Source organism: Pteropus medius, unplaced genomic scaffold (assembly GCF_902729225.1).
Source record: "Pteropus medius unplaced genomic scaffold, Ma_sr-lr_union100, whole genome shotgun sequence".
NCBI lineage: Eukaryota > Metazoa > Chordata > Mammalia > Chiroptera > Pteropodidae > Pteropus > Pteropus medius.
Window position 1 is genome coordinate 10,430,018 of NW_024340696.1, and position 25,206 is coordinate 10,455,223.

At 44.2% G+C, this 25,206-nt stretch overlaps 1 protein-coding gene across 4 annotated transcripts in view; it reads left to right on the forward strand.

Moving 5' to 3' along the window:
- Window positions 1-20,085, forward strand: part of KIAA1549L (KIAA1549 like) — a 230,885-nt gene extending 210,800 nt beyond the window's left edge. For 2 of the 4 annotated variants that reach the window (XM_039866602.1, XM_039866630.1), the window contains exons 17-21: window positions 4,087-4,437; window positions 14,055-14,152; window positions 16,517-16,665; window positions 17,616-17,767; window positions 19,442-20,085. In XM_039866602.1, coding sequence (XP_039722536.1) covers window positions 4,087-4,437; window positions 14,055-14,152; window positions 16,517-16,665; window positions 17,616-17,767; window positions 19,442-19,723 — 1,032 coding nt within the window. In that variant the 3' untranslated portion in view covers window positions 19,724-20,085. The remainder of the gene's footprint in view (window positions 1-4,086; window positions 4,438-14,054; window positions 14,153-16,516; window positions 16,666-17,615; window positions 17,768-19,441) is intronic. The other 2 variants (XM_039866611.1, XM_039866620.1) reach the window with 1 other exon arrangement.
- Window positions 20,086-25,206: the final 5,121 nt, after the last annotated feature.

Sequence of the window (25,206 nt, forward strand, 5' to 3'; positions counted from 1 at the left end):
CTGTGGCAGTGTGGCTCATTAGCATTGGAGGAAATTTATTAGGGAAAGTGGGCCCTTTATCTTAAACTCAAATTCCACACCCTGGGCAATTGGACAGGTTGTTTTTTTTTTAATTTTGGTTCAGTTTCACAAAGCTTTATTGAATGTCAGGTGCCTTGTGCTAAGCTCATGAAAGACAGAGGTGAGGTGAGCTCACGGAGCATCCAGACTTGGGCAAGACAGACATTAAATAAGCAAATCAGGTGTGATGAGGGGGAAGCCCAGGGAACAATGGTAGCTTGTCTTGTTTTCATTTACAAATGTCAAGAAACTGAACAACCAAGTGAGAACAATGGGAAAACACTTCTGTAGACCAAACCGGTTGAGGTCATACTTGGATTATGACTCTGGGTTCTCCAGTTAAGGGGAACCTCCTCTCCTCCCTGCCCATGCAAAATGGAAACTCTATGGGGGAAAGCAGAGGTTAATTTCCATTGGTGTGTCATGGGGTAGATGCAGTGGGATCCTGGAGAAAGTATCTCCACGTCCCTAGCAGAGGTAGTATCTCCCTACCAACCTTACTCAGAAACGCCCCCAACGCAGCCAGCTCCACTGCAAGGCTCCTGGGAGAATGGGAAAGTAGGCAATTATTGCTAAGAAGTATATTTTTTGCCCTGCTTAAGGCACAACTATAAATTCACGTAATAAAAATCCACTAGTATGACTGGAAATGCATAGCACAGTTCAAGGGTGGAAAAAAAAACCATAGCTCACCCCAGTGCCATTAATCTTCCACCTGGGAATAGTTTAGCATTAAGCATCCATTATTTATGATGGAGACTGGGATGTAGGGAGGAAGGGCAGTGTGTGGGTAGCAACTAGCACTGACACGGAAATGTAAGAGGCAGTGTGGTACAGCAGAACATGCAAGGGGCAGGGGCTAGGAGAGCCAGGCTCTGCCACTGGCGTCTCTGCATGACTTTGGCTAGAGGACCCAAACTCCTCATCTGTAAAATGGGCTTGAATTAAATGGTCTCCTAAAGTCCCTTCAGGCTCTGAAATTCAGTTCATAATATTCTGTGTATTGTGAAAAAAATGTTTTTCAGAAGCTGTATTCACTACCCTAGAAGGTGTCACCAGGCCTTCAGGAAATACATTTTCCTAAAGAACCCCAATTCAGAAAAGCCCCAGTGTACCCCTAGCCCAGGGTTTGCAGGCATGCACCCATCCAGACATGAAATGTCTCTGAGTTCCTGTTTTTTTGTCATAAAGGTAATTTTGTATTCTACTCCATAATCTATCTTTGCTTGTGTTAATATAAAAATAGTATTCTAAATTACTTACTGTAGAGATGTTTGTTGATAAATCTGGATTTGAAGGTCGACAAGGACCTTGTCTTTTGATCTTGAGCTATAGCCAAGCCCTAACTCTGGGTGATGACAGGAAATGTCTTAATTTCTTTTTTGTGCTTTCTGTATTTTTGATTCTTCTCTAATGAGCATATATTAAATACTAAAGAAAAGTAAAATTTTTAGACGTGAAAAATAACAAAGTTCTGACCTTCCATATATAGATTGTAAAGAGAAGGTCTCCTCTTTATGAATGAGTTCCCTAATGATGTTTTCTTGCTGTGCTCATTCTTATATATTTGAGTGCTTTATACAGTCATTACATGAGAAATATGTACAGTCGAATTAATAAAAGTGGTAGTGATGATGATTATGATGATGATGGCATCTACTATTATCGTATTTTTACCATATACTGCTTTTCTAAACTCTTTATATATATTGTATTTTTTAATCCTTATAAAACCCTTGGAGGCAGGTCTTATTTTTATCCTCATCTTACAGATAAGGAAACTGAAACATCAAAAAGTTAAGTAATTTTCCTGGTTGGAATATCTTTTCTGCCCTGTTCTTTATGTTCTCCGCACACCTTTTAGATCTGGCCATTGCTGTGATATGTGCCCATTGCTGAGTCATCTTCCCTGCACAGCAACAGCTTGGCTGTGTCACCTTAGCAGTCCCTAATCTCTCGTTTTGCCCTGAGGCTTAGCTGCCACTGTTCAGTGGGACACCTGTGGGAGCCCATTCCGCCCATCTGGCACTTGCACAGATTTCAGAGGGCAAGGACATCTTTAGGACAACCCTTATCTAACAGGGGACTAGAGCTAGTGGAGGAAACTTTGCTATACAATCCTACATGCATTCTACATAGTTTCTTGGAGGGTCCCCAGTGGGAGTAAGCCACAGTGCTCACAGCAATTACTAATTTAGTCCCCACCTTTGACTGGCATTTCTTCTATCCCCAATTTACTCATCCTAGGCCCCACTCCTATTCCCTAGAATTATTTTCCAAAATAAATTATCTGTATATAAACATGTCTCAGGCTCTGTTTTAGGAGGAGCCTAAGCTAAGACATTGCCCAGCGTTACACAGCTGTTAAACTATGGAACCCTGGTAGAAGAATATTCACTCTGTAAAATAATAATAAGCATCCAGAACCAGGGTATAAATACACAAATCTTTTCAAATGGGTGTGTGTGTATGGAGGAGGAATGTGCATACACACTCAGATAGGCTCAAGAGTGGAATAAGTATACCAAATGTTAATGGAGTTTTTTTTCCTCTTGCTTATCTGTATTTTCTGATTTTTCTGAAGTGACCACCCACCTTATCTGAAGTTTCACTTTCCATGGTTTCAGTCACCGGAAGTCAACTGTGGTCTAAAAATGTTAAATGGAAAGTTCCAGGAATAAACATTTGATAAGTTTTGAATCGCTTGCCGTTATGAGTAGTGTAATAAAATCTCGCACTGTCCCATTCCGTCCACTCTGGATGTGACTCATCCCTTTGTCCAGTGTATCCAATCTGTTACGCTCCCCACCCATTAGTCACTTAATAGCCAGCTAGGCTATCAGATGAGTTATTAGGGAGACCACATTCACTTAAATTTTATTACAGTATATTGTTGTAATTGTTCTACTTTATTATTAGTTATTGTTGGTAATCTCATACTGCGCCTCATTTATGAATTAAATTTTATCATAGGTATGTATGTATAGGAAAAAACATAGTGTATATATAGGGTTCGGTATTATCTGCAATTTCAGGCATCCATGGGGGGTCTTGGAACGTATCCCCCGCGGATAAGAGGGCACCACTGTACTTATGTATGTGATGGATGGAGAGCAGGGTGGCAAACTGCTCTATGCCAATGTATCCTTTTAGAAGTCTCACGTTCTTTTAGCAGACATTGGTAGCCATGGCATACTTAAAGTGACCGTGGATTAACTACTCTCCCACACCCTCACCATCAAGGTATAACAGAAGCAAGTCTCAGACCAAAATCTGCCGTGACTTAGTAAATAAGTATTCTTTAGCAGGCAAGCATAAGACAGTCCACGCAGCCTGCTCTGGAAGCTGACGAAGTCCTAGCTCTGTGCCCACTTAAATACTGCAGCTCTTCCCTAAATGAAAGGTTCACTGGAAGAAGGCAGGAGAACGTTACCATTCAAGATAATGGGTCTCAGACGTGAGCAGGCATCAGCATCCCCTGGGGGTCTTGTTAAGCACAGATTGCTGAGCCCTGCCCCCCAGGCTTCTGAATCAGTGTGCATCACACCTTGAGATTAGCGCTCTAGAGGCAGGGTTTTGTTACTCTTTCTGAAACTGGCATCAGGCAACTAGCAATTCCCTAACCGATGGCTGGACCATTTAGAATTAGTCTGGAATCTAGAGCACCAACCTATGTGGTGTAGACTACGGAATTCTCTAGATTCCTTTACCTAAAAGGCGTAAGGGCAGAGAATGTCTCTAAAAGGTTTTAGCGAACACCTTCCATGTTGGCAATGGAGAGACATTTCTCGTGGTCATTACGCTAATTAGCAAAGCCTGCGACGTGGATAGCCAAAGTGCACAGGGAAAGCTAAGCCCGTACAGAGCTTATCGCCGTCATGTGAATTCCTGGATAGGACATCCAGGATGTAACAAATTAGCACATATGCCAAATATCACCTGTCCAAGCTGAACATTTTCAGTACACTACAGGCAACATTAATGGGAAGGAAATTAACATTAATGGGTGTTTGTTTGCTCCCACAGACCGAGCCTGAAATCATAGAGGAAACCAACATTGACAGAGTTAACGAGCCCCGGGGCTACGCCAGGTCGAGACAGGTGAAAGGCCACTCGGAGACCTCCACGCTGAGCTCCCAGCCCTCCATCGACGAGGTCAGGCAACAGATGCACATGCTGCTGGAGGAGGCCTTCAGCCTGGCGTCCGCGGGCCACGCAGGCCAGAGCCGGCACCAGGAGGCCTACGGCTCAACTCAGCACCTGCCCTATTCGGAGGTGGTGACCAGCGCTCCAGGGACCATGACACGGCCCAGGGCTGGGGTGCAGTGGGTGCCGACCTACCGCCCAGAAATGTACCAGTACAGTCTGCCCCGGCCAGTAAGTCAGACGTCCCACCCACCTGCCATCATGAGGTCATTCCCTCACAAGGCGTTCCAACAGGGTTCTCAGAGCTGGGACTTCTAGTGATTATGTCACCTTGGGATTTGGAGATGAACTTTGCTGGGCTCTCGTCCCATCCTCCACCCATGATCCAAGCCTAAGCCTTTAGTCCTGTGGGCACAGGCGCACAGGAAGCCCTACGTCCAACCGTAATACGTTTTAAGATGAATTGCCTTTCCTGTTAGCCCTCCTGCGAAGGGCTGACCTCATTCTTCACGCACTGATGGTTTCCTACATTTCCAGGTGTGAGGACTCACTTTAAATGTCAGTACGCACCGCAGAGCTGCATGTTAGGGGCCCGTGTAGCCTGGTGGTTCAGAGCAGAAGCCCCGGAGGCAGGTGGCTTGACTTTGAATCCCAGCTCTACCACTTACTAGCTTTGTCACCTGGGAATGTTACTTAAATTCTCTACGGGTAAAATCAATAAATAAGAAAAATGATCTCCTTCCTAGGGCCGTTGTAAAGATTGAGAGAGTTGATATGTGTCAGGTACTAGAAGAACACTGAGCACATAGTAAATGCTATAGAAGTATTAGTTGTGATTATTTCATTTCGTGGTAACTACACTTGAGTATCCGAGAAAGCATTCAATGACTAAAAGCTTCCATGATGTTAACAATTTTAATTAGTTTTACATTTCATTCATCACCGTAGCATCTACATATCTTTTTAAAAAGCAGACTTAGTTTTATAAGCCATAGACCACAGTAGACAATGCTTTATTATAGATTCTACCCTTGTAATATTTAATGGCCTATCCCCAAGGGTTATTCATTAATAGAGCTTTATAATAAAACTTACATTCATTGCGTGTTGCACTGTTGCTAGGTACTGATCTAGGTGTCATATGTATGTCCTCTCATTTATTTAGTTCTTACTACAAGCCTCTGAGACAGATACTAGTTTTATCTCTATTTTACAGATGAGGAAACGAAGGTTACAGAGCTTATTCAAGTCACACAACCAGCAAGGGGCAGAGCTAGGACCCAAGGCCAGGCAATGTGGCGCCAAAGTCCACATTCTTAACCAGCTATTCTGCCTTGTGCTATGTTACACTGCCTCTCCATCTGTTTAATTTCTTTCATTTGCAATAGACTATTTGGAACACCTATGGGCTTGTGGAGCTTTATGATAACATCAACCCCCCAACCTGCCCCCTCAAAGTCCACACTACACTGGTGCTTTAAAAAGTTTCTATTATTTGACTATATAGTTTGTACACTTGTGCATTTCCTTACTGTTCTTCGCTGCAGATCCCCTCCCCTGGACACTGCTCCAAATCCTGCCGCTCTGTCTCTCTGTCCGTGCCCTCTCTTTGATTGTCATTCTCTAGCCTAACCTTTCCTTGTTGATTAAGCTTTAGTGGGAGAGACCAAAGTTTATTTCAAACTGAACGTCTGAGGCAAGGGTGGCTGTGCTTGGGTGGGGTCGTCATCACTGCAGGGACTTGGGAGGTGCAGAGTTTCTATGTTGTTTGTTAGCTCCAGGGTGATTAGATCTTGGGACTGTGACTCATGCTGATTAAGCTCACAACTGCTCTATTATTAAGAATACTAACTCCCAAACCAGCACTGAGAAGCTGGATGACCACGTGGGCCAGCATATTTGCTTGCTGGTCAACAAGGTCTTACATGAAGTAAAAGCCAATTTGGGGAAAGGCATTATCGAAGAACTGGTTGTTTAAAGTCATCTTTCTCAGTCTGTGATATGCAAATCCAGAGAGTACAGTCAATAAAGGAAAGAGAGTGAACTCAGGGCATCTTTTTTGCATTCCATTTTCTAAGATATGTGTAGATTAATGTAAAATTCTTCTTATTTTTAAGGTAAAATAGAAGACTTTGGGGCAATGCTCAGATCTTAGGAATACAACTCTGCCTCTGCTAGCAGGGAATTTTGCTGGATACGCTCAAGAAGCGCTGCCTTCTAGAAGCGTGTGAGGAACTCTGGGGCCACCACCAGCCATGCTCCCATCAGTGTAGAATCGAAACTTTTTTTTTTTCAGAAAGTTAGATTCTCATCGAGCCTTATAAATCTACCACCTTAAAATACTTTCCCAAGACGGTCCTATTACAGTTTCTATAATTTTTACTAATTGTCCATTAAATTGATACCCACCTTTATGGGAGACGAAGGGATTTTCACACTGAGATTTAGAAAACTCCCAATCTTATCACGTTTATACAGACTTCTCAAGTGTCTGTCCCCTGAGAGAAGTTACCTGTATCTAGTCCATATTGATTCACATTGACTTTAATTTCAATGATTCATACTTCCTGATCTCCATACATTGACCATGTCCCTGGATTTTCCCTCAGCCCGGAGTAGAATGGCAGTTGCCAGCCGAATGACCTTAGCCAGTGACTGCTACCCTGAGCCCGGATTCCTCAGCCATAAAACGGTGGTGATAAGAGACTGTCATGAGGATGAAATTCATGTAAAATGCTTAGCACAGTCCTGACACATAGTGAACGCCCAATACTTGTTTGCCTGTTATTAATTAGAGTGCTTTGTATGGTACCTAGTCCTGGCACATCAAATGATTCAAAAAATGGTAGTCATTATTATAAAAATATTCTCTTTTTCATTGGATTCTACTAGTTATATCCCTTTTGCCTGACAGTTCTGAAACTACATCTTTTCCTCTTCCTGCTCTGTGAAATTCCTGTAAGAGTACGCTCTGGGTGCCCCAACTCAGAGTCCCAGAGAAACTGCACTTGTGTTTAAAGATGATTCTCAAGAACAACTTGACTGACCCCTCTGACTGGAGGCCAGATTCTGGGGATCTGTACAGAGATTTAGGTTTCAGAGAGAAAAACTTAAATGACCTAGATGAATCTTCCAACCAATGACAGTCAAGAAGATGCCACAACTCACATTCATTGTGCCTTGATTTGACAAAACCATATAAAAATCTCATCATGGGACATATGAAAACTTAGATGGTTCTATTTGTTAGAATTTGAGGTTGGCAGTTGTGCCAAGAAGCACAAAAACATCAGCATGATATACTTTTTAAATGAGGCCACCCGAAAATAGAAAAGGCTTGAGAAATAACACAACAGGGATGGGTTATATCAAAGGCAGTTTTTTTGTTGTTAAAGTTTCCTTTTGCCAACAACACATGTGGCCCCTATTTTCCATGAAAGGAGAAAATAGCTAACAATACACAGTAGAAATGGTGGTTCTTAACCCAAGTTCTTGCCAAGCCTCCTTGTGCTATGATAATAAGAAAATCAATAGAAAAGGTGGCAATTTAGAATGATAACTATGATTACTTTTCAGATTCCCAAAAGTAAGCGCTTTGAACTCTGCCAGAGGATAATTGGAAGCTGGTGGTTTTAAATGCACAAGGCCGGACCAGTGGCATTTATAGCACAGGAAAGGTTACTGCTGGCAGCTTGGGATTTGTGCACTGCATTTTAGGAGACTCTCGATCATATTTTACCCCTTGAATCTGTGAAAAAAGTAGACTCGACACGTAATGACCAATTGAATTTTGCTCGCAGCCATAATGGGTCTGTGCCAAGTAGAAGGAACATGTCCTATAGCCTTCCTATTGGTATCAGAGTAAGGGATTCTGAGAAAGCCAGTGGGGTTAAAACATCTTCCCCACTAGAGGCTTTATAGGTGGAACTAACGGTAATAATAATAATGACAGTAAGAGTCGCCATCTGTTGGGCTCCCGTGGTGTACCTGACACTAAGTGCTGTGTAGACGTTATCTCTTCTCATCTAACAACCACCCTAGGAGTTCAGTGTTATTCTCCCTGTGTATTCAGTGAGGAAACAGGCTTGGAGAAGTCAAGAAACTTGCTCAAGGTTACACAGCTATAAAGGGCAGAACGGGAGTTAGAACCTGAAGTTGTCTAACTTCAAAGCCCACACTCATTCTACCCCTCTGGCCAAGCAAGCCACAGGGAAGGCCTTCAGGCTCAAATGAGAACTTGAATCCCCAAAACTTGAGAGTGTGAGCTTCTCAAAAGGAAGCTTACCCAGTGTGAGGGGATTTTGTCCATTCCTGTCATTGACCCTTGTAAGAGAGACATCTCTATTAGCATGAAATTAATAATTCTACATTCTTTTTCCTCCTCTCCCTTCAAAAACAGAACAAAACAAAAAGATCCCTCCCTATTGATGAGATGTGCAGACATAGCAGGTATGCATTTGCATCCACCTCAGTACTTGGGTTCAAGAAATATTACACTTTGTGTGTTTCTCCCAATCAAATTTGAATCTGTTCTGAGCTCCAGGTGTGTGGGGAATTCAATGTCAGCTATTACTGGGCTCCCTCTACCTCAGGTTACACCGAATTCATTGGTGGTTTGATGAAGTCGGATCACTGGGAGAGGGTCTACCCCAGGCATTGTCCAAATCTCAGGAGTCATTGAATTCTGTCACTCTGTCATACCTGGGCCAGCCGGGGCATGGGACCTTTGCTTTTGGGCTGCCCTGAGAAATCTCTTTTGAAAACCAACTGAGTACCCAACATCTGGCAAATGCATACCCCTCTAAGTTTAGAAACATCATTTGAGTGAGTAAAAACCATAGCTTATACAGGAAAGCTACGCAGGAAGGGAGAGGGAGGGAGGAGAGGAAGTGTGAATACTTATTTCAACCCATAAACTCAGGTGTGTAAGACACGTAACTTTCTATATTTTTATATAATCTCCACATGCCAGAAGCTCAGTGTCAGTCAATTCAGGATCTCCTTCTCTATCCCTAGATTAAGCAAAAAAAAAAAAAAAAAGGGGTGGGGGCAGAGGGGGTGCAAAGCATGGTGAGGGGATGGTGAGAAGGGTTCAGTATCTAGTCCCAGTTTGTCCTCATCTCACTACTCTGGCTGGTGTCCCTGAGAAGGCTTTGTTTCCATCTAGTCTCCAGATGTTAGATACTAGGTAGAGCACAGCTGTATCCTGGTCCTACTGCTAACAAGCTCTCTCTAGACCTCTCCTTCCCTTTCTCCCATGCTGAAGCGTATTCTCTCTCTCTCTCTCTCTCTCTCTCTCTCTCTCTCTCTCTCTGTCTCCCTCCATCCTCGGGGAGGTGGGGGAGTTCTCTGCTGTTGCTGATTCTGGGCTTTTCTAAAAGTGAGTACAGGTCCTTTGTCTTTCAGATTCCCAAAATGTATTTATAAATACATTTTTAAAATGTATTTTAAAAAGAGGATATAAATGTACAGTATTTATATCCTCTTCTCTCCCTCTCCCATCTTCTCCCCTCAGATTGAGGCAGGACACAGAGCCCCTTCTCCAGACCCATCAACATCTAAACTCTCTTGCTTCCTTCCAACTCTGTTCCTTCCTATCCAAAGGGTGTTTACCTAATCTAGGGGCAGAGTAGTCTAAATGTACCCTGCTTCTTCCAAATCTCTTGTTTTGGCATTGATCTTAGGCCTTAAGTGCTTTAGAACTTAGATATTTGATAGAATCCTAAACCTTTGCAATTCAATGACTGTTGAAACTCTAATAAGAACTGGCTCTTGGAACATCTTCAGTGGCTGTGGCCCTGCTTCTCTGGGACAGAAAGGTGGAATGTTGCCACTGCTCGAGGTAGGGAAAGGGCCCTGGATTCAACAAACTATTGGGGAAAAAAGTCTCGGTTACTACATTGACTATATCAAAATATTATCCTATCTCAGAAAGAAGAGACTATCACTTATCAAGTACCAACTGTGTGCTAGATAGTACATTAACATGCAAAATGAGTCTTTCAAACAACCTTTAAAATAAGGGTATGATGATGTGCCCTTCATCATCTAATGAGAAAGCCAACACAGAGAAGGTCAGTTGCTCAAGGTCAAGCAACTGATAAGGATCAAAGCCAGGACTTGACCCCAGTTTTGTCTGACTTCGAATCCATGCCCTCTGTACCATGCCACCCTTAACTTAGAATTGCAAGACAGTGCCCTTAATTGGCTCTGTGACCTTCAACTAGTCAGTTTACCTCTCTGGGCTTCAGTGTCCCCCTTTAACAGGTAAGGGGTATAATCTCAGTGTCTCCTGCTCTTTCCAGCTTGAACCTCCCATGGTTCCTGAGGCCTTGGAAGACATCTGACTTCCTGTGCAGTATTGCTTTGTACCAGAAAAAATCTTCCAAAGAAGGGAATGCCCTTGGTACTTGTCAAAAGTTCAAAACTTTTAATCAGTTCTTTTGGTGAACTGCTACGGGACAGACACAGGCATAGAAAGCTTGATCTCAGCTGGAAAACTGTATTAACTAGAAAATAAGCCTTCCAGGAACCAGAGCTAAAAATAGGTTGTCTCTTCTGCTGAATATCATGAAAGGCCAGAAGAGAGAAGAGGGGCTATAAACCCTTTTCTGTATTTTGGGAAAGGCATGTCCTTACTTGTTGGTTCATAGATGATAATGGAATGCAAAGCTGGAAGGACGTCCAGGACAATGATTTTCAAATTCAGTGCAAAACCTTAGGGTTCAGGGAATTCTCTATGGTGTTATCGTGCAGGTGAGCGCAGAGCCAAATTCGTCAGGATACCCCTCCACCACCACCACCAACTTCAACCAGAGAAGCTCTGCTTTAGTCTGGTTATGTATTCTGGTTATATCAAAATGGTTATGTATTCTGGTTAGGTCAAAATGGTTATGTCAAAAAGAAATACTTGTCTGAAACCCATGACCTATGCCCGTGCCTTTTTTCACAAGGGGTCAAAAAATGAGGCGCCGAGAGATTAAACGACGTATCTACACAAAACGAATCGCTGAATCAAGACTAGAGCCTGGGTCTTCGGATTCCTAGTTCAATTGGCATTCATTCGGCAAACAGTTACTTAGCACCACTAGGTGCAAAGCGCTTTGCTAGGTAAGGTAGGAGTACCAGGAAGAGAGAGACTGAGTTGCGGAACACCAAGGAGCTTAGGGTCTAGTGGAACTTCAGATTTTGGTTCCCTAGAAACTGCTTTAGCATACATAGTTTACTGGTGCTCAAAAAAAAAAAAAAGAAAAAGAAAAAGAAAATGCGGCATGGTAATATAGCTTTCCGTATTGACTTAGTAACTCTAGATCTGGGTAGGTGTTTTCTTTCATTCTTGTTCTGAAAAGTTGATATTGCTGATACACTTGTAGGTTGACAGTTTTTTCTTTGAGCACTTTGCATTCTGTGGTCTTCTGGGTGCTGTTAAGAAGTCATCTGTCAAACTCTAATTCCCTCATAGACGATATGCCTTTTTCTCCAGCTGCTGTTAAGATCTCTTTGCCTTTAGTATTTTTGCCACTTCACTACAATGTCTCCAGTTGTTTTATTTTATTGATCCTACTTGGGATACATTGTACTTCCCGAAATGTTTAATTTATTGATTTTATCAAGTCCAGAAAATTCTTAGTCACTGTTTCTTCAAATGTTGCCTCTCTTTTCTCCAATTTCTCTCCTTTGGCATTTTGATTAGCTGCATATTAGACCTTCTTATTTCATCCTCCATATCTTTTACTTCTCTTTTATATTTTCTAACTCCTTGTATCTCTATACTTCATTCTTAATCATTTCCTCAATTTCATTTTCTGGTTTATTTTTATCTTCATCTGATGAATCTGTTCCTTAATTCTTCCATGTTGAGTGTTTCATTTCAGTCATTACATTTCACTGCAAAAAGTTGTCGTTGTTCTTTTTCAAATCTGCCAGATTATTCCTTGAGAGCTTGTTTGGAGGTTCTAGCAGGGGAGCGCAGCTACTTGTATACCCTTGACTGAAGAATGGTCCTCTCCTCTATCAAGGAAGGTTGTCCTCTTTGACCGGGCACGCAGCTGCGGGAGGGACGCACATGGAGTGGTGAGGGAGGAAGGGGACACCCGCCTAGCCAGCCAGATTAGCCAGATCAACCCTGGCAATCAATGGGGTGACAGATGTTGCAGCCAGATCGCCCTCACATCCAGATTATTCCTGATAGTATCTCTGGTCATATATATTTTTTTGATTTCTTACATTGTTATATTCTATTTTACATCTGGATATTTCAGACTCTAAAGTCCTTAAAGATCTAAATCTCTTGTTTGCTTTTCCTACCAACTTTCACTCATGTTTTCTAGTCTTTGACAATGAACTCCTGTTTGCCTCATCTTCATCTCTGCTAATCCTGCTAATCCCTAGTTTAGGGATACTTGCCCCCAGAGAGGACTTATAGTTGCTTCTGCCTGAGCCTGGGAGCACTACGAGCCTCCCTCCCTGGGAGGGACTGGATTGGCTGTGAGTGTCTGAGGTTCACCTGCCTCACCTTGCCCTGCCCTAGGCTTAATCTCTGAATTGGTTGCTAATATGTCATTTATGTCTTCCAGGCAACCCCACCTTTTATATCTGCTTACTAGTCACTATTTCCACGTCTAGTTTCAGCTCATGGTTTTATTTTAGTTTGCTGAGGTACGTGTGTGGGAGCGGGGAAGGGTGGGGTCCTTGATATTTCCCTTACATCTCACAATTCCCACGGTCCATTAAAAAGTACGTTTTCCCCAGGATCTAGCTGTTATTTAGTGGGCTGGCCCTTACAAGTATGTACCCTGACATAATGCTGGAGGGAGAAGACTCATTCAGTTTAGAGAATCCTATTTATGGATTCCCTCTACTGCTGCTTTTTGTCCTGATGCCGTCAGGTTTAAAGTCTTGTCATCTGGTTCCTTGAGAAAGAGATGGCAGGTCATGATACCTAAAGAAAAAGAATGAATGAGAAGCACAAGTTAAGCTGTGTTTTCCCAGAGAGCATTTCTAGATTTTCTCTTGCTAAAGAAGACACTAGCCTGGCTCTCTGGTCCTGTCTGTCACTGACTATTGTCCTTTTATGCCCTCAAGTGTTGCTTAAAGTCTTCACTGGAGGACAGTTCCAATCCTTTATCTTTGAATAGTGCTTTATAGATTGCAAAATACTTACACATACACTGACCTGCCTGATCTTTGTCAGCACCCCTCGGAGCAAGGCATCCTTGCCCCATTTCAGAAGAGGACACTGCGGCCCAGAGAGGTCACCTGACTTGATGAGGGATATAAAGTCTATTCATCAACAAACCAGGTCCACCACCCTTAACTCCTGACTTCAAACCCATTGCTTTTCCCCCACTAAACCTGCTTTCTATGAGTGAGAGAGTAAAACGCAATCAATGGTTCATTCATTTATTCATCTAATATTTATTGATCATCTGTGATATATCAGGCACTGCTCCAGGCATGAGGATATACCTGACAACAAAGCCCCTGCCCGCATTAGTCTAGTTGGGGGCAGATAATAAATAAGCAGTGATAAAAGCACACTGAGGAGAAGGCGTAGCATGTACAAAAGCCCAGGTGGGGAAAGAACTTGGCGTATTCAATTGCCCAGGACACCTTGGGAAAGAGCAATTAAAGGACTCTGTTACTACAGTGGACCCAGCAAAGGGAAGAGTGGTAGGAGATGAGTTAGAAGAAGGGGCTGGGGAAACCCGTTAAAGAAGATCTATAGGAAAAGTTTGAGGACGGATGGAAAGCGACCCTCAGAAAATTTCCCTTTTAAATAAGAACCCGTCTGTTGATTGGCTCTGGGTTTTAACAGATCGCCCTCTATTTGCTTGTCCCTTTCACAGGCCTACAGGTTTTCCCAGCTTCCTGAAATGGTCATGGGCTCTCCCCCTCCGCCTGTACCTCCCAGGACTGGCCCCGTGGCTGTCGCTTCTCTCCGGCGGTAACACATTCCTTTCTTTTTTTTGTTGGGAATACTTGGGAAGGATTTGGTCCTGTGTACCCCCACCCGACAGACTTCCCATAATGCCCTGCCCCATTCCAGGTGCATCATCTGTACAGACAGTCATGTGCTTGCGACACCCTGAGGACCATGAAGGAAGTGGGGACCACAGAAGGTTGACTCACTTTCTTGACACTTTAAATAGAAGTCCTGTAGAACCCACAATTGAAGAAAACCAACGTCAGCACCCCATGCCCTAAAAGCCCCATCTTTTGCCTCAAACATGTAAAAATTACTCCAGCTCAGGCCATCACAACAGCTGCCTCAAGTCTGGGCACCTCCTGCCATGTGTGCGCACCCAGAAATCCCTTTATTATTCAGGGGTGAGGTCCAAGAGGCTGTGGAGCAGTGTGTCTGGGCATCTACCCCAACTCTTGACTTCAAGAGGGACAGGCTGAACACACATGAACTCTGAAATGTCCCTTATGCAGCACATGTCCAACATTCTCTTTGCTCTGTAATGATATAAAGAACACATGTTTTTGATAAAAATAGACAAGAAAAAACAAGCCGTGAGCAGTGGGAGATGTCAAGATGTTGGAATAGTCAGCATGTCCAGGGCTGGGAGGAACAACTGGGCCTGGGGATGTGTATGGGCCACTGCCCTGGCCCTCCTCCCCTAGCCTCCCCTCAACACGCTCGTCACACCCTATCTATGGACCACCACAGGTTTGAATTTTGTGAAAAATTCAACCCTGAGAAACAACCCTGCCCTCATCTCCAGTGGTTTAGAATGCCAAGCTGTGAGCTGTGTGTAGACACCACCCCGTGGCCCCAGCAGAGTGCGGGATGGGGTGGGAAACAGCAGACCAGGGTTCCATGTAATCCGCCAGTAAATAGATAACCTGCTGTGTAACTCCTCTCTGCTCCGTTTCCTTATCTATAAAGTGAGGACAATGACTGAAATGATCTCAAAGGCTCTGGGATTCCTCGAATGGGGCTGGGTGTATGGAGCAGGACCCAGGGTTTTTCCTGAGAAGGGTTTGCAGAAGGAGTAGCAAATCCTGGGAACCGCATGTGTGAAGCCAGGGCTGTGGGAGTGAGCAGGCAGGAAGAGGAGAGAGAGATCAAGAAAGAAAGGGAGACCGCTGAGCCTCCAGCACCCCCCTTGATAGACAGTCAAATCATCACAGCCTCTGCGTTTAACCCTCCCTGGGGAATAGTACAGGGCTTCCTTCTGGGAGGGGCTGCACATCCGCCATTTGTGGCAGACTTGCCGAAGGCCAGCATCCATTTCATTTCTTCTCTTAACCACCAGTCACCCCCCATGTTATATCTTTCCCTATCGTCTGCCATCCTTACAGATGATATCAGGTCACACCCGCCCGCCTCATATTCACGCCCAGAAGATTAGAGCAGGGAGGAGCCTTTTGAGATGGGTCATCCACCTCTTTTGTTTTACAGACAAAGAAACTGAGGCTCAGAGAAGGGAAGGAGCAGCAACCCAGACCTCCGCATTCCCATCCAGCTCCCTTGCTGTGGCTCTATTCTGCTCCTAAGTGACAGTGACAGCAGCTCCTCTGGGGTGGCCCTGTGGGCTGGCAGCCTGCCACCTGTTATGGCTGCCTTTGCCTCCCTGCTATTTTAATTTTAGGGGAGCCTGGATTCCCTCTGTGAAAAGGAAGACGGAGTCTGTAGCTGAAACACCCTTTATAATAAGGAGAGAGGCCCGTGCAGCTGAGCCCAGGCTGCCGTCGTCTTATATGGCTTTCTGAGCACTGAGTGGAAATATGATGATGTGTTAAATAGGCCAATTCTCTCCCTGCCTGTGGGACCAAAACAAATGTGTTCTTGCGTTCATAATACCCAGGAAGTGCTCAAGTGCAAGGTCCCTGCCCTTGGAGCTTCCCAGAATTTTAGTATCCATGTTTTCTGCCAGTAGCAGCAGGGAACGTGGTCCTCTGGCCTTCCCAGGTCACCTATTCTGGTGTCAGAAGAGGGGAGCGCCCCCTACCCAATGGAGCCTTCTCATTGGCTGCCGATGATGTCATCACCTCCTGGGTTGACCATCCCCAGCGAATAGCCAGCGCTAATTGCTTGGCTTAGTTTTATGTAGAAATTGAGTGTTTTACTCCCCAGAGACACAAGAGCCATCCTCAGGGGGAGCACTGACCTTGAATATCTAAAAATGACTCCAGCTCTGGCTGCCACGATGGCTGTTACCAGTCGGCCGTGTTGGCTCCCTTTGTTACTAAGAGGCAAATCCAGGCCTGAGGACTCCATCCTCGTGAGGCTTGGAGCCCACTGCGGCTTCCTCCGCTGCAGGCTGGGAAAGCGGCTAACATGGCCCCTCTGCCCACCCAGGTCCACCTCTGACGTCGGCAGCAAGACCAGGATGGCTGAGTCCGCCGGGCCGGAGCCGACCCAGCTGCACGACAGCTCCTCCTTCGCGCAGGTGTCCAGAGGCCCCGTGTCCGTGGCACAGTTGGATCAGTCGGCTTTAAATTACTCAGGTGGGCAAGAGGAGAAAAGCCTGCAAAAAGCCCGCGCTGGACTCCAGCCCCAAATCCACACTCTACCTGCTACCTGCGGTCCTCAGGAATCCAAGTCCCTTGTGCCTTCAGTCGCCCTGGCTAGTAGAGCTACTGCTTTTATTTCTTTAAAAGATCTGAAATCTGACAAAAAGTTAAGATGTGGTACAGCCAAAATATATTTTTAAAATTTTGCCAGACTTCAGGATTTTTATCATCATCATCATCATTACTATTATTATTATTATTATTATTATTATTATTATTATTATTACATATTTTTAAAGCATCACAGGTACAACTACCCACCCCCATCTCCGTTGGGTGTTCTACTGTGTGATATACCAAGTTTATCCTTTCTCCAAGGGAGGGACATATTGGTTATTTCCAGTTTTTTGTTATTACACACGATGCTGACATGAACATGGAGGTCTATACATGCCCCACCTGGTTTTTAGTTTATTCAAACCATACCTTTTTGGCTAAAACTGCAAGCACCCAGTTGCCAGCACTTGTTAAAGCGTTCACTGGGTCCAGAAATTTCACCAGTGGAATCCTTTCCCTTTGGTTTCTTTTCTTGGCTCTTTAAAAATACCTGTTCTCTTGGGAGGGAAACACCTGGACACTGATGTCAGTTCCTCTTGCCAGTAGGTCTGCAGTGCTGAGGTGGGGGTGGGGGAGCTGCTGAGGGCTCAGTGAGGGGAGTTAGGCCATCACTTCTCTAGAAACCCAGGTCTGAGTCACAGCAGATCATGCCTTCCATGCTGATGGAGCAGGTGAGCAGGGCTAGGGCTGCAGGTGGAGGTCTGCTAACCCCTTTGACCCCCTCCCCCAATGCCAGAGTCCTCCCATGTCCCAGCTTCCCCAGCTTGTACCAGGGTCAGCCCACTGGGTGTTGACCTAACCTCCCCCATCCATCTCTTCCGTACCAGGTAATACGGTGCCGGCGGTGTTCGCCATCCCAGCTGCCAACAGACCTGGCTTCACCGGCTACTTCATCCCAACACCTCCCTCGTCCTACAGGAATCAGGCCTGGATGTCCTATGCGGGAGAAAATGAGCTCCCAAGCCAGTGGGCTGATTCGGTGAGACCCTTGCTGATTCCCTCACAACTTTACTTGCTTGGCACGCTTTAGGGAGAACATGGAGGAGAGGTTGAGACTGCATGTTTTATTATCTCAGCCCCCATCCACCAACCAAGTGGCGAAAGTCAGCCGTTTTAGAGCAGACAGTGTGATAAGCTGGGATGTCCTTTGACAGAGGAAGTTGGGACCTGTCTTCTAGTCCAGGTTCCACCTCTTCCTAGCGGTATCACCTTAATCAAATAAATTGTTATAACTACCATTTTGGGATATTTTTCTGTGTGCCAGACACCATTTTAGATATTTTATTTATATTATTTAATCTTCACAACCATCCTATCAAGTAGCTATTATTATTACCAAGATCCATCTCATTTTGCACATAAAGAAACTGAGGCCTAATCTAAAGCCACATGGATTTTGTAAGGTGCTAAGGCCACAGTTCAAACCTGCCTCTTTAAATTTATTCCTGTTAGCTTTAAAATTCTATAAGAAATTTTGAATGAAATACCAGAAATTGAAGTATTAGAAACTCAAGACTAAATTACTCTGCACGTCTCTCCTAAGGCTTTCTGCCCGACTCCAGCTGAGGGCTGTCTTGTCATCATCCCCTGGTTTTTTCTGTCATTACTACTAGGAGTACATGGCACAGTGGACCCGGCCCAGCCCGGACCAAAGAAGGGAAGCAACCAGACGAACCTGGATATTCATACCTGTCAAGGGCTGCTCTGTGAAAACAAAACAAACAAAAAAACAACTCCCCCCACCCCACACCCAAGCAAACAAAAATAGCACATTGATGGCCCCTGGGGTTGGTTGCCTCAATTCCTGAGTAAGATCATCCAACATGGATTAGAAAGGGCAGGCTGCCTCTCCAGGCCCCTAGTGCTATATGCATTTTAGGGTTTGGCCTCAGCATTTGAACTACATCCTAGATTTAGGAAGCGCATTGACGCACAAAGCCTGGGTCATCTTTTCCCTCTGTCCAAATTCCCGGAATCCATACTTTCTATCCCTACAGATTCAACTCAACCTCAGTGTTGGTATCTATTCTTATTGCAGTGATGCCACATTTACATGACATCAGGGGTGACGTTAGCCTATGTATATTAATTTTCCTGATTACCAAAGCTTACTTCTTTAATTTCTAAAATATTTAAAAAATATATACCATCTGGCATTTTTAAAATTCTGGAATGAATTATATCCTTCCCCCTTCTTCTTTAAGAGGGGAACATAATTTGATTTGTCTTTAATAAGTGACTCAGAATCATTATTATGCCTCACTATATTAAAATGACATTTGTAAGATGGTCTCTGATGGTTTGTAGGATTATTGTCCCTATCAAATATCTCCAAAGTACTATAATTTTTGTAGTTATTACAATGGCTATTATTACACTTCTGTTTGCTGGATTCTGTTTATATTAAAAAGGTAACCAGGTAGATTCAGAGGTAGACTAAGATATTCAGCATATTCAGCGAGTCCAAATTACCTATTTTCTAAACAAACTGACTCCATATTCTGTAGCTGTACAGTGGTGCGTGGCCTCTCTTTTCTTCTGAATCTCTTTCCTTGTCCTCAGTCCCCTCCTGCTCCCAGTGTCAGGCGTGTCCTCTGACTTGAGCCCCTTCCTAATCCTAGGCCCTTCTCCTCTCTCCCAATGTCCTCTGCAGGTCCCCCTACCTGGGTACATCGAGGCTTACCCCCGGTCGCGTTATCAACAGAACTCTCCCTCCAGGCTCCCTCGCCAGTATAGCCAGCCGTCTGGCATGCACCCCAGCTTGGAGCAGGCCCCAGTGCCCTCCACAGCAGCCTCCCAGCAGAGCCTGGCAGAGAACGACCCGTCTGACACACCCCTGACCAACATCTCCACTGCGGCCCTCGTGAAGGCCATCCGGGAAGAGGTGGCCAAGCTGGCCAAGAAACAGACAGACATGTTTGAGTTCCAGGTCTAATTCCTTAGCCACAAAGGACTTCTGAACTCTGAGGAGACAGTCTTCAGGTTTCTCGAGCCTCACGTGTTGGGACTTGAGGCATAGACGGTGGGTGAGTCCTTCTCACCCTCAGTTTCTGAAAAGATGAACAGTGGAGCTTCTGGGAAATGGAAGAAACTTGAACAACTAGATTCTCAGCTTAATATTCAACTATATGTCACGAAGTCCCTACTTGGGACCATATATTTGATATTCTGTTATGTCGAATGTCTGAACTGTGGGTGTATTTCCCGATGGAGCCTTAGTCACGAGAGACACTAGTTAATCTACAGATTCCTGTTCAATGCCACATTTCAATAAATCACCAGAAAGGGGAGAACATAGCTCTGTCTTCGGTGACCTCTGCATGTTAACTCTGTTTCTGCATTAAAGGCAGTGCAGGCGTGTGATTAAGCACCAGACTGTGCTCTCTCTCATTCAGCCATGACTGTAATCATTAAAATCACCTCCAGTCTGTAAGGGAGGCACTGACTCCAGCCAAGAAACTTGAGTCCTTTTCTTTTAAAGATTCATATTTGAGGTCAGAGGCATTGGATGAAAATCAGTGCTATCAATGACTGTACCTATAAGTCATCCTGATGCTTTTTTCCCCCATTAATTAAACAAAGGCCAAGAAAGAGAGAAGATGAGAGGGAATGGTCGATTTGTGTTGCCAGGTTTTGAGAAGGGGTTGTCCTTTTGGAACTGGGGTACCCTACAGGTTGGGATCTAACTGAAAGAGAAGCGGTGCTAAGAGCTTTTAGGATCCTACAAAAGAAAAACAATAATTGGGGGAGCTTTTTCTTTGCCTGGCAATGAAGGTGGCCTGAGAATGAAGCTTCTGTCCTGGGGGGCATAATAGATACATTGACTTTTACAAAACCATCTCTGTATCTTCAGCAATGATGTCCAGCCTATGCTGCTGAATGTTACAAAAGGAAATAATGACGATGCCTGCTAAGAGCAGGAATGGGGGACCCAAAGGCTCCCCGGGCTGTAGCCTCTGTTTATAGAAGCCTCTGAATGTAGAAAATCTGTTGATTTACATTTAAATGTAAATAACATTTTAAAAGTGTACAGTTAGCCCGTCTCCTCCCTCCCCACCCCCTGTAGTTAATGGATGCTGGAGGACGAGGACGTTTGTTGAAACGGCAGGGCCGCTGACCTTGGGAAGGTGATGTTGCAAGTCACCCTCCCTGCCATGGCGAGTCGGCCTCCAGAGCTCTGGGTGGACACTGTCACACAGCCCCAAGTCACCAGCCACAGACTGTCCACGCAAAGCAAAACAGCTGCTTATTGGAGGAAGCAAAACGGCCTGGTGGAGGAAGCACTCTGGTTCCCTCGCCAACTTTGGGAGCTGTGCATGTTGGGGACTCGATATCTGTTGGGGAACAAGGTCCTGTTCTGCCTTCACCCAGGATCCATGTAGCTTCAGCTGTATCCATTCCCTGTGAGCCCATATTTCCATTCTCCTCATGAGTTTCTTTGGTCTTTACTGAGAGAATTTAGAAATTTAAAAGTTGAGAGAAGAGTAGGGGTGGAACTGACTGGAATGGGAGATTCAAACCGTCAAAGCACAGACTTTTCAAAGAAGCCGTTTTTATTTCCCAATGGCAAATTGCCCTTTCTGGAATGTTCTGGAGATGATATGTCATGGGATCCCCAAACAAGTCTCTTGTTCAGGTGATATTAGGTAGTGTCCTTTTGGTATGCTGGTTGATCTTTCATAGTGTTAGTTTTTTGTTACTTAAAAAAAAATCAGCTATAAATAAAATGTATTTTTGTAATTTCCGTGTGTATATACGGTATATTTCTACCAATGGCCAGTTGTTGTAATCCAAAACCTAAATCAGCTCGCAAAACACAGTGGACAGTGCAAGATTTTATCGACAGGTTAACACAATGTCTAAGTCTGTCCAAATTGGTATTCAGTGCACTTGAATGAACAAAGAGCCAAAGAAACTCAGCCTTTTCATGTAAACGGTATGAGTCTGATAAAGTCAGCTACATTGTCCCGCCTTATCAATAACATCAATATTTCATCAGTGCAATGACATCAACCCAGTACTTTGTCGAATTGGTAAATGCCTGGAAATATTGTATGTGAAAATAGAGTTTTAAGAGCTTAGTGTAATTATAATATATGCACATGCTTCAAAGACAGTGTCTGAGCTTTGGATGTGCCAGTGACTTACAGAGAATGAGCCTGCAGTTTGCAGTGGTATGGCTCCAGCTTCCTCAGAGGATGGAGAAACAAATTATTGCGGTCTTTACAGAAGCCCATGAAATATTAAGTTGATCAACTGAGACAAGTAAAGATATAGCCTGATAATCAGATACTCCCTTAAACTAGACACCATAGGTTTAAGAAAAGTATATGGGAGGAAAACCTGAAGTTAGTCTGTTCATGTTTTCCCACCAGTGGGGGAGACAGCCGCCGTTGTTTGATTTTCTGTGACTCAGATGTCGTCCCTTTTCTGAAGAGTCTCCTGACCTCATGGAAGTGACAGATACCTGGACAGCTGGCTCTGAGAAAAGGCAGATGGTCCAAAGTGCCTCGTGGAAGTGAAAACAGAGTTCCATGGGAGCCCAGAGGCTTTGTGATCCTCACGACCTTCCAGACAGTTGAAGAAGCCGCAAGGACCTTGGCGACTTGGAGAAAGAAGCGAAAGTCCAGAGAAGTAGAGTGACCCGCCTGAGGATTCCAGCCTAAGCCTGCTGATTCATGATCCAGCCTGCTTTCCATTTCACCATGCTGCCTGCACGCTTTGTCTCTGATGCATTTCTTGAACTATGCCAGGAAGTTTAAAAAGTAGACAAAGGTCATGTGAGAGACTCCCTACGTTCTCGTAAAGAAAAAGATGATTGATTATGTAAAGAACTTCAAATAAAGTGTATAGAGGACAGTGCATTTGTGGCATAATAAACATTTTTTGGAACTAGTTTTGATGTGAGTTTTCTGCATTCTGAAAAGACACGCATTTTGGCTTTTTCCAGAGAATGCCATGAGGGAAATGGTGTTCTCAACTACTGTTCAAGACTAGGGGTGTATTCCTCTCTCAGTGCCATGGATCCGAACAGGAAGGGAGATCATGACAGCTTGTCATTGTGAGGTAGCAGATTCCATGCTCTGCACTGGGGGAGGCAATCTGGTGATGCAGGAAAAAGTCTGTTGTGTGCCCTGGTACCTGTGATCTGAGAGCAGTTGTTACCTATGGAGCAGGAAGTTGCCTCTCTCATGGTGTGCTAGACACTGAATGTTTGTGTCCCCATTACCACCAGTTTATATGTTGGAATCCTAACCCCCCTTGTTATGGTATTAGAGGCGGGGCCTTGGGCCTTGCTTAGGTCATGTGGGTAGAGCCCTCACGAATGGGATTAGTGCCCTTATAAAACAGACCCCCTCCCTTCCCCCAGGGAGCTCTCTTGCCTTCTTTTCTGCCTGTGAGAATAAAATAAAAAGTCCGCAGTCTGCAACCCAGAGGAAGGCTCTCACCAAAGCCCCACTGTGCTGGCATCCTAATCTGAACTTCCAGCCTCCAGAGCTGTGAGAAATACATTTTTGTTGTATATAAGCCACCCAGTCTATGGTACTTTGTTATGGCAACCTGAGCTGACAAAAACAGGGTGGATTATGTAAGAATCAATTCTTTGGTCCACGAAATTATTGTGCATTTGTTAATTTAAGAATTCAGCAGAAGAATTGTCATTTCTGAGCAATCTTGATGGAAGAATGGATAAGAAATTGTTAGATTTGTGATTTTAAAAAAATCTGAGAGTACATATGGAAGAGAATTTAAATATTTGACTAAAGGAAATGCTTCTCTAACAAGTAGAAATGGATCAAAAGATATAAATATTGATTAAAGATAATAAGCTGCTTTTTCCTACATAACACACAGGCACTCAATGTTTAATGCATAAAACAATACATATTATTTTTAAAGTTTGAGAAGAGAATTTAAACTTAATCCATTCCTTCTGCCACACATCAGAAAATAGTTTGGACTTTCCTTTCAAAATACAGCCAAACACTCGGGAAAGACAGTGATTTAGTTTGGAGCAGTGACCGACTTGGATGCAGGTATTGGAAATTAAATTCTGCCACTGAATCAACCTTAAAGGTATTTTAGTCAAGGAAATTTGCAAGGACTAGAAACCCATTCACACTGACTAATTCAAACTTTCAGGGGTTGACCGAAAGGTACAAGGCCATTTCATAGAAACAAAACCCAGCTCCCATATGGGAACGGGATGGCGACGGTGTCTTCTCTTTTGCTCTCCTATCCTCTCCATATGAGCTTTCGTCTCTGTTTCTCTCTGCCTGTCTGCCCAGTTATCTTCCTATAGCTTTCTCTGTTTTCTCATCAGTGTACGTGTAGCTGAAAATCCACCCTCGGACCTCCTCCACACAACCTGTCCTTTTTAATACCCATCCCTCTTTGACTATCATTTCTGTACCCCCTAAGGCAAATTCTTGAGAGTCCGATTGGTCCAGTTCATCTGCCTATGGATCAGGCACTCTTGGGTCAAGTGTCTATCCAATCAGCTGTAACCAAGGAGGCAGGGTCATGTAATATGAGCATGGCCTCTTGGACTGACCCTTTCAATGACGGCTTTTGTTGGGGGCTAGCACCCAGAGGAGGGAGCATGAGTGGGCAGGGCCTTCAACAGGAACTTGATGCAGACTGAAATTGACCAGTATTCCTAAGATGCCAGCCAGCAGGTGAGCAGTTCCTATGGATACTGCCACAGAGAGAGGAGAGCATCCTAGACTTGTGCATTAGTGAGAATGCATGAGCTTGAAACCGCAGGCGGTGGGCAGACTGGCCAGACCTGCCCCAACCACTCCCCACCCACCACCAGTGCTATTGCTGCTGCTGCTGGGTCTAAGAAGTGATTTCTGACCAAGGCCCAGTTAGCACACAGCATCTTGCTCAGCAGACAATAAATACTTGTAAATTGAAATGCACGATCTCAGCTCAGGTGCTATTAACGTGGCCGATGGCGACAGACTTGCATGGATGAGAAAACTCATGAGCCTCTCAATAGAGTCTTTTGAAACAAAACTGGTTTCAAGGGAAATTGATATTCTTGCGGCTCTGCCCTTCCAAATATAATAAGTTAGTGTTCCAAGACTTGAAAGGTCTCTTGATTTCTTAAAATGAACTGTTACAAAATCCTAGCCTGTGGTTAAGTGCTAACACGTAAGGTATTCCTGGAAAGGGATATTTAGGAAATAGAATTAATAGTGTCAGAAATAAATTCTTTTAGAGGATATTAAGTTACTTTGATTACGCAAGTTTCAAAAAATAGGAAAATTTGGGATGTGGCAGAACTTATCTCCATAGGTCTAACCCACACTTTAGTGAAAGCCGTTATGTAATGAAACCTAGAAATTGATTATTTTTATTGTCTGACCTTGGCCAAACTTTTGCAAATTATAGAAGGAGATGTCAATGTGT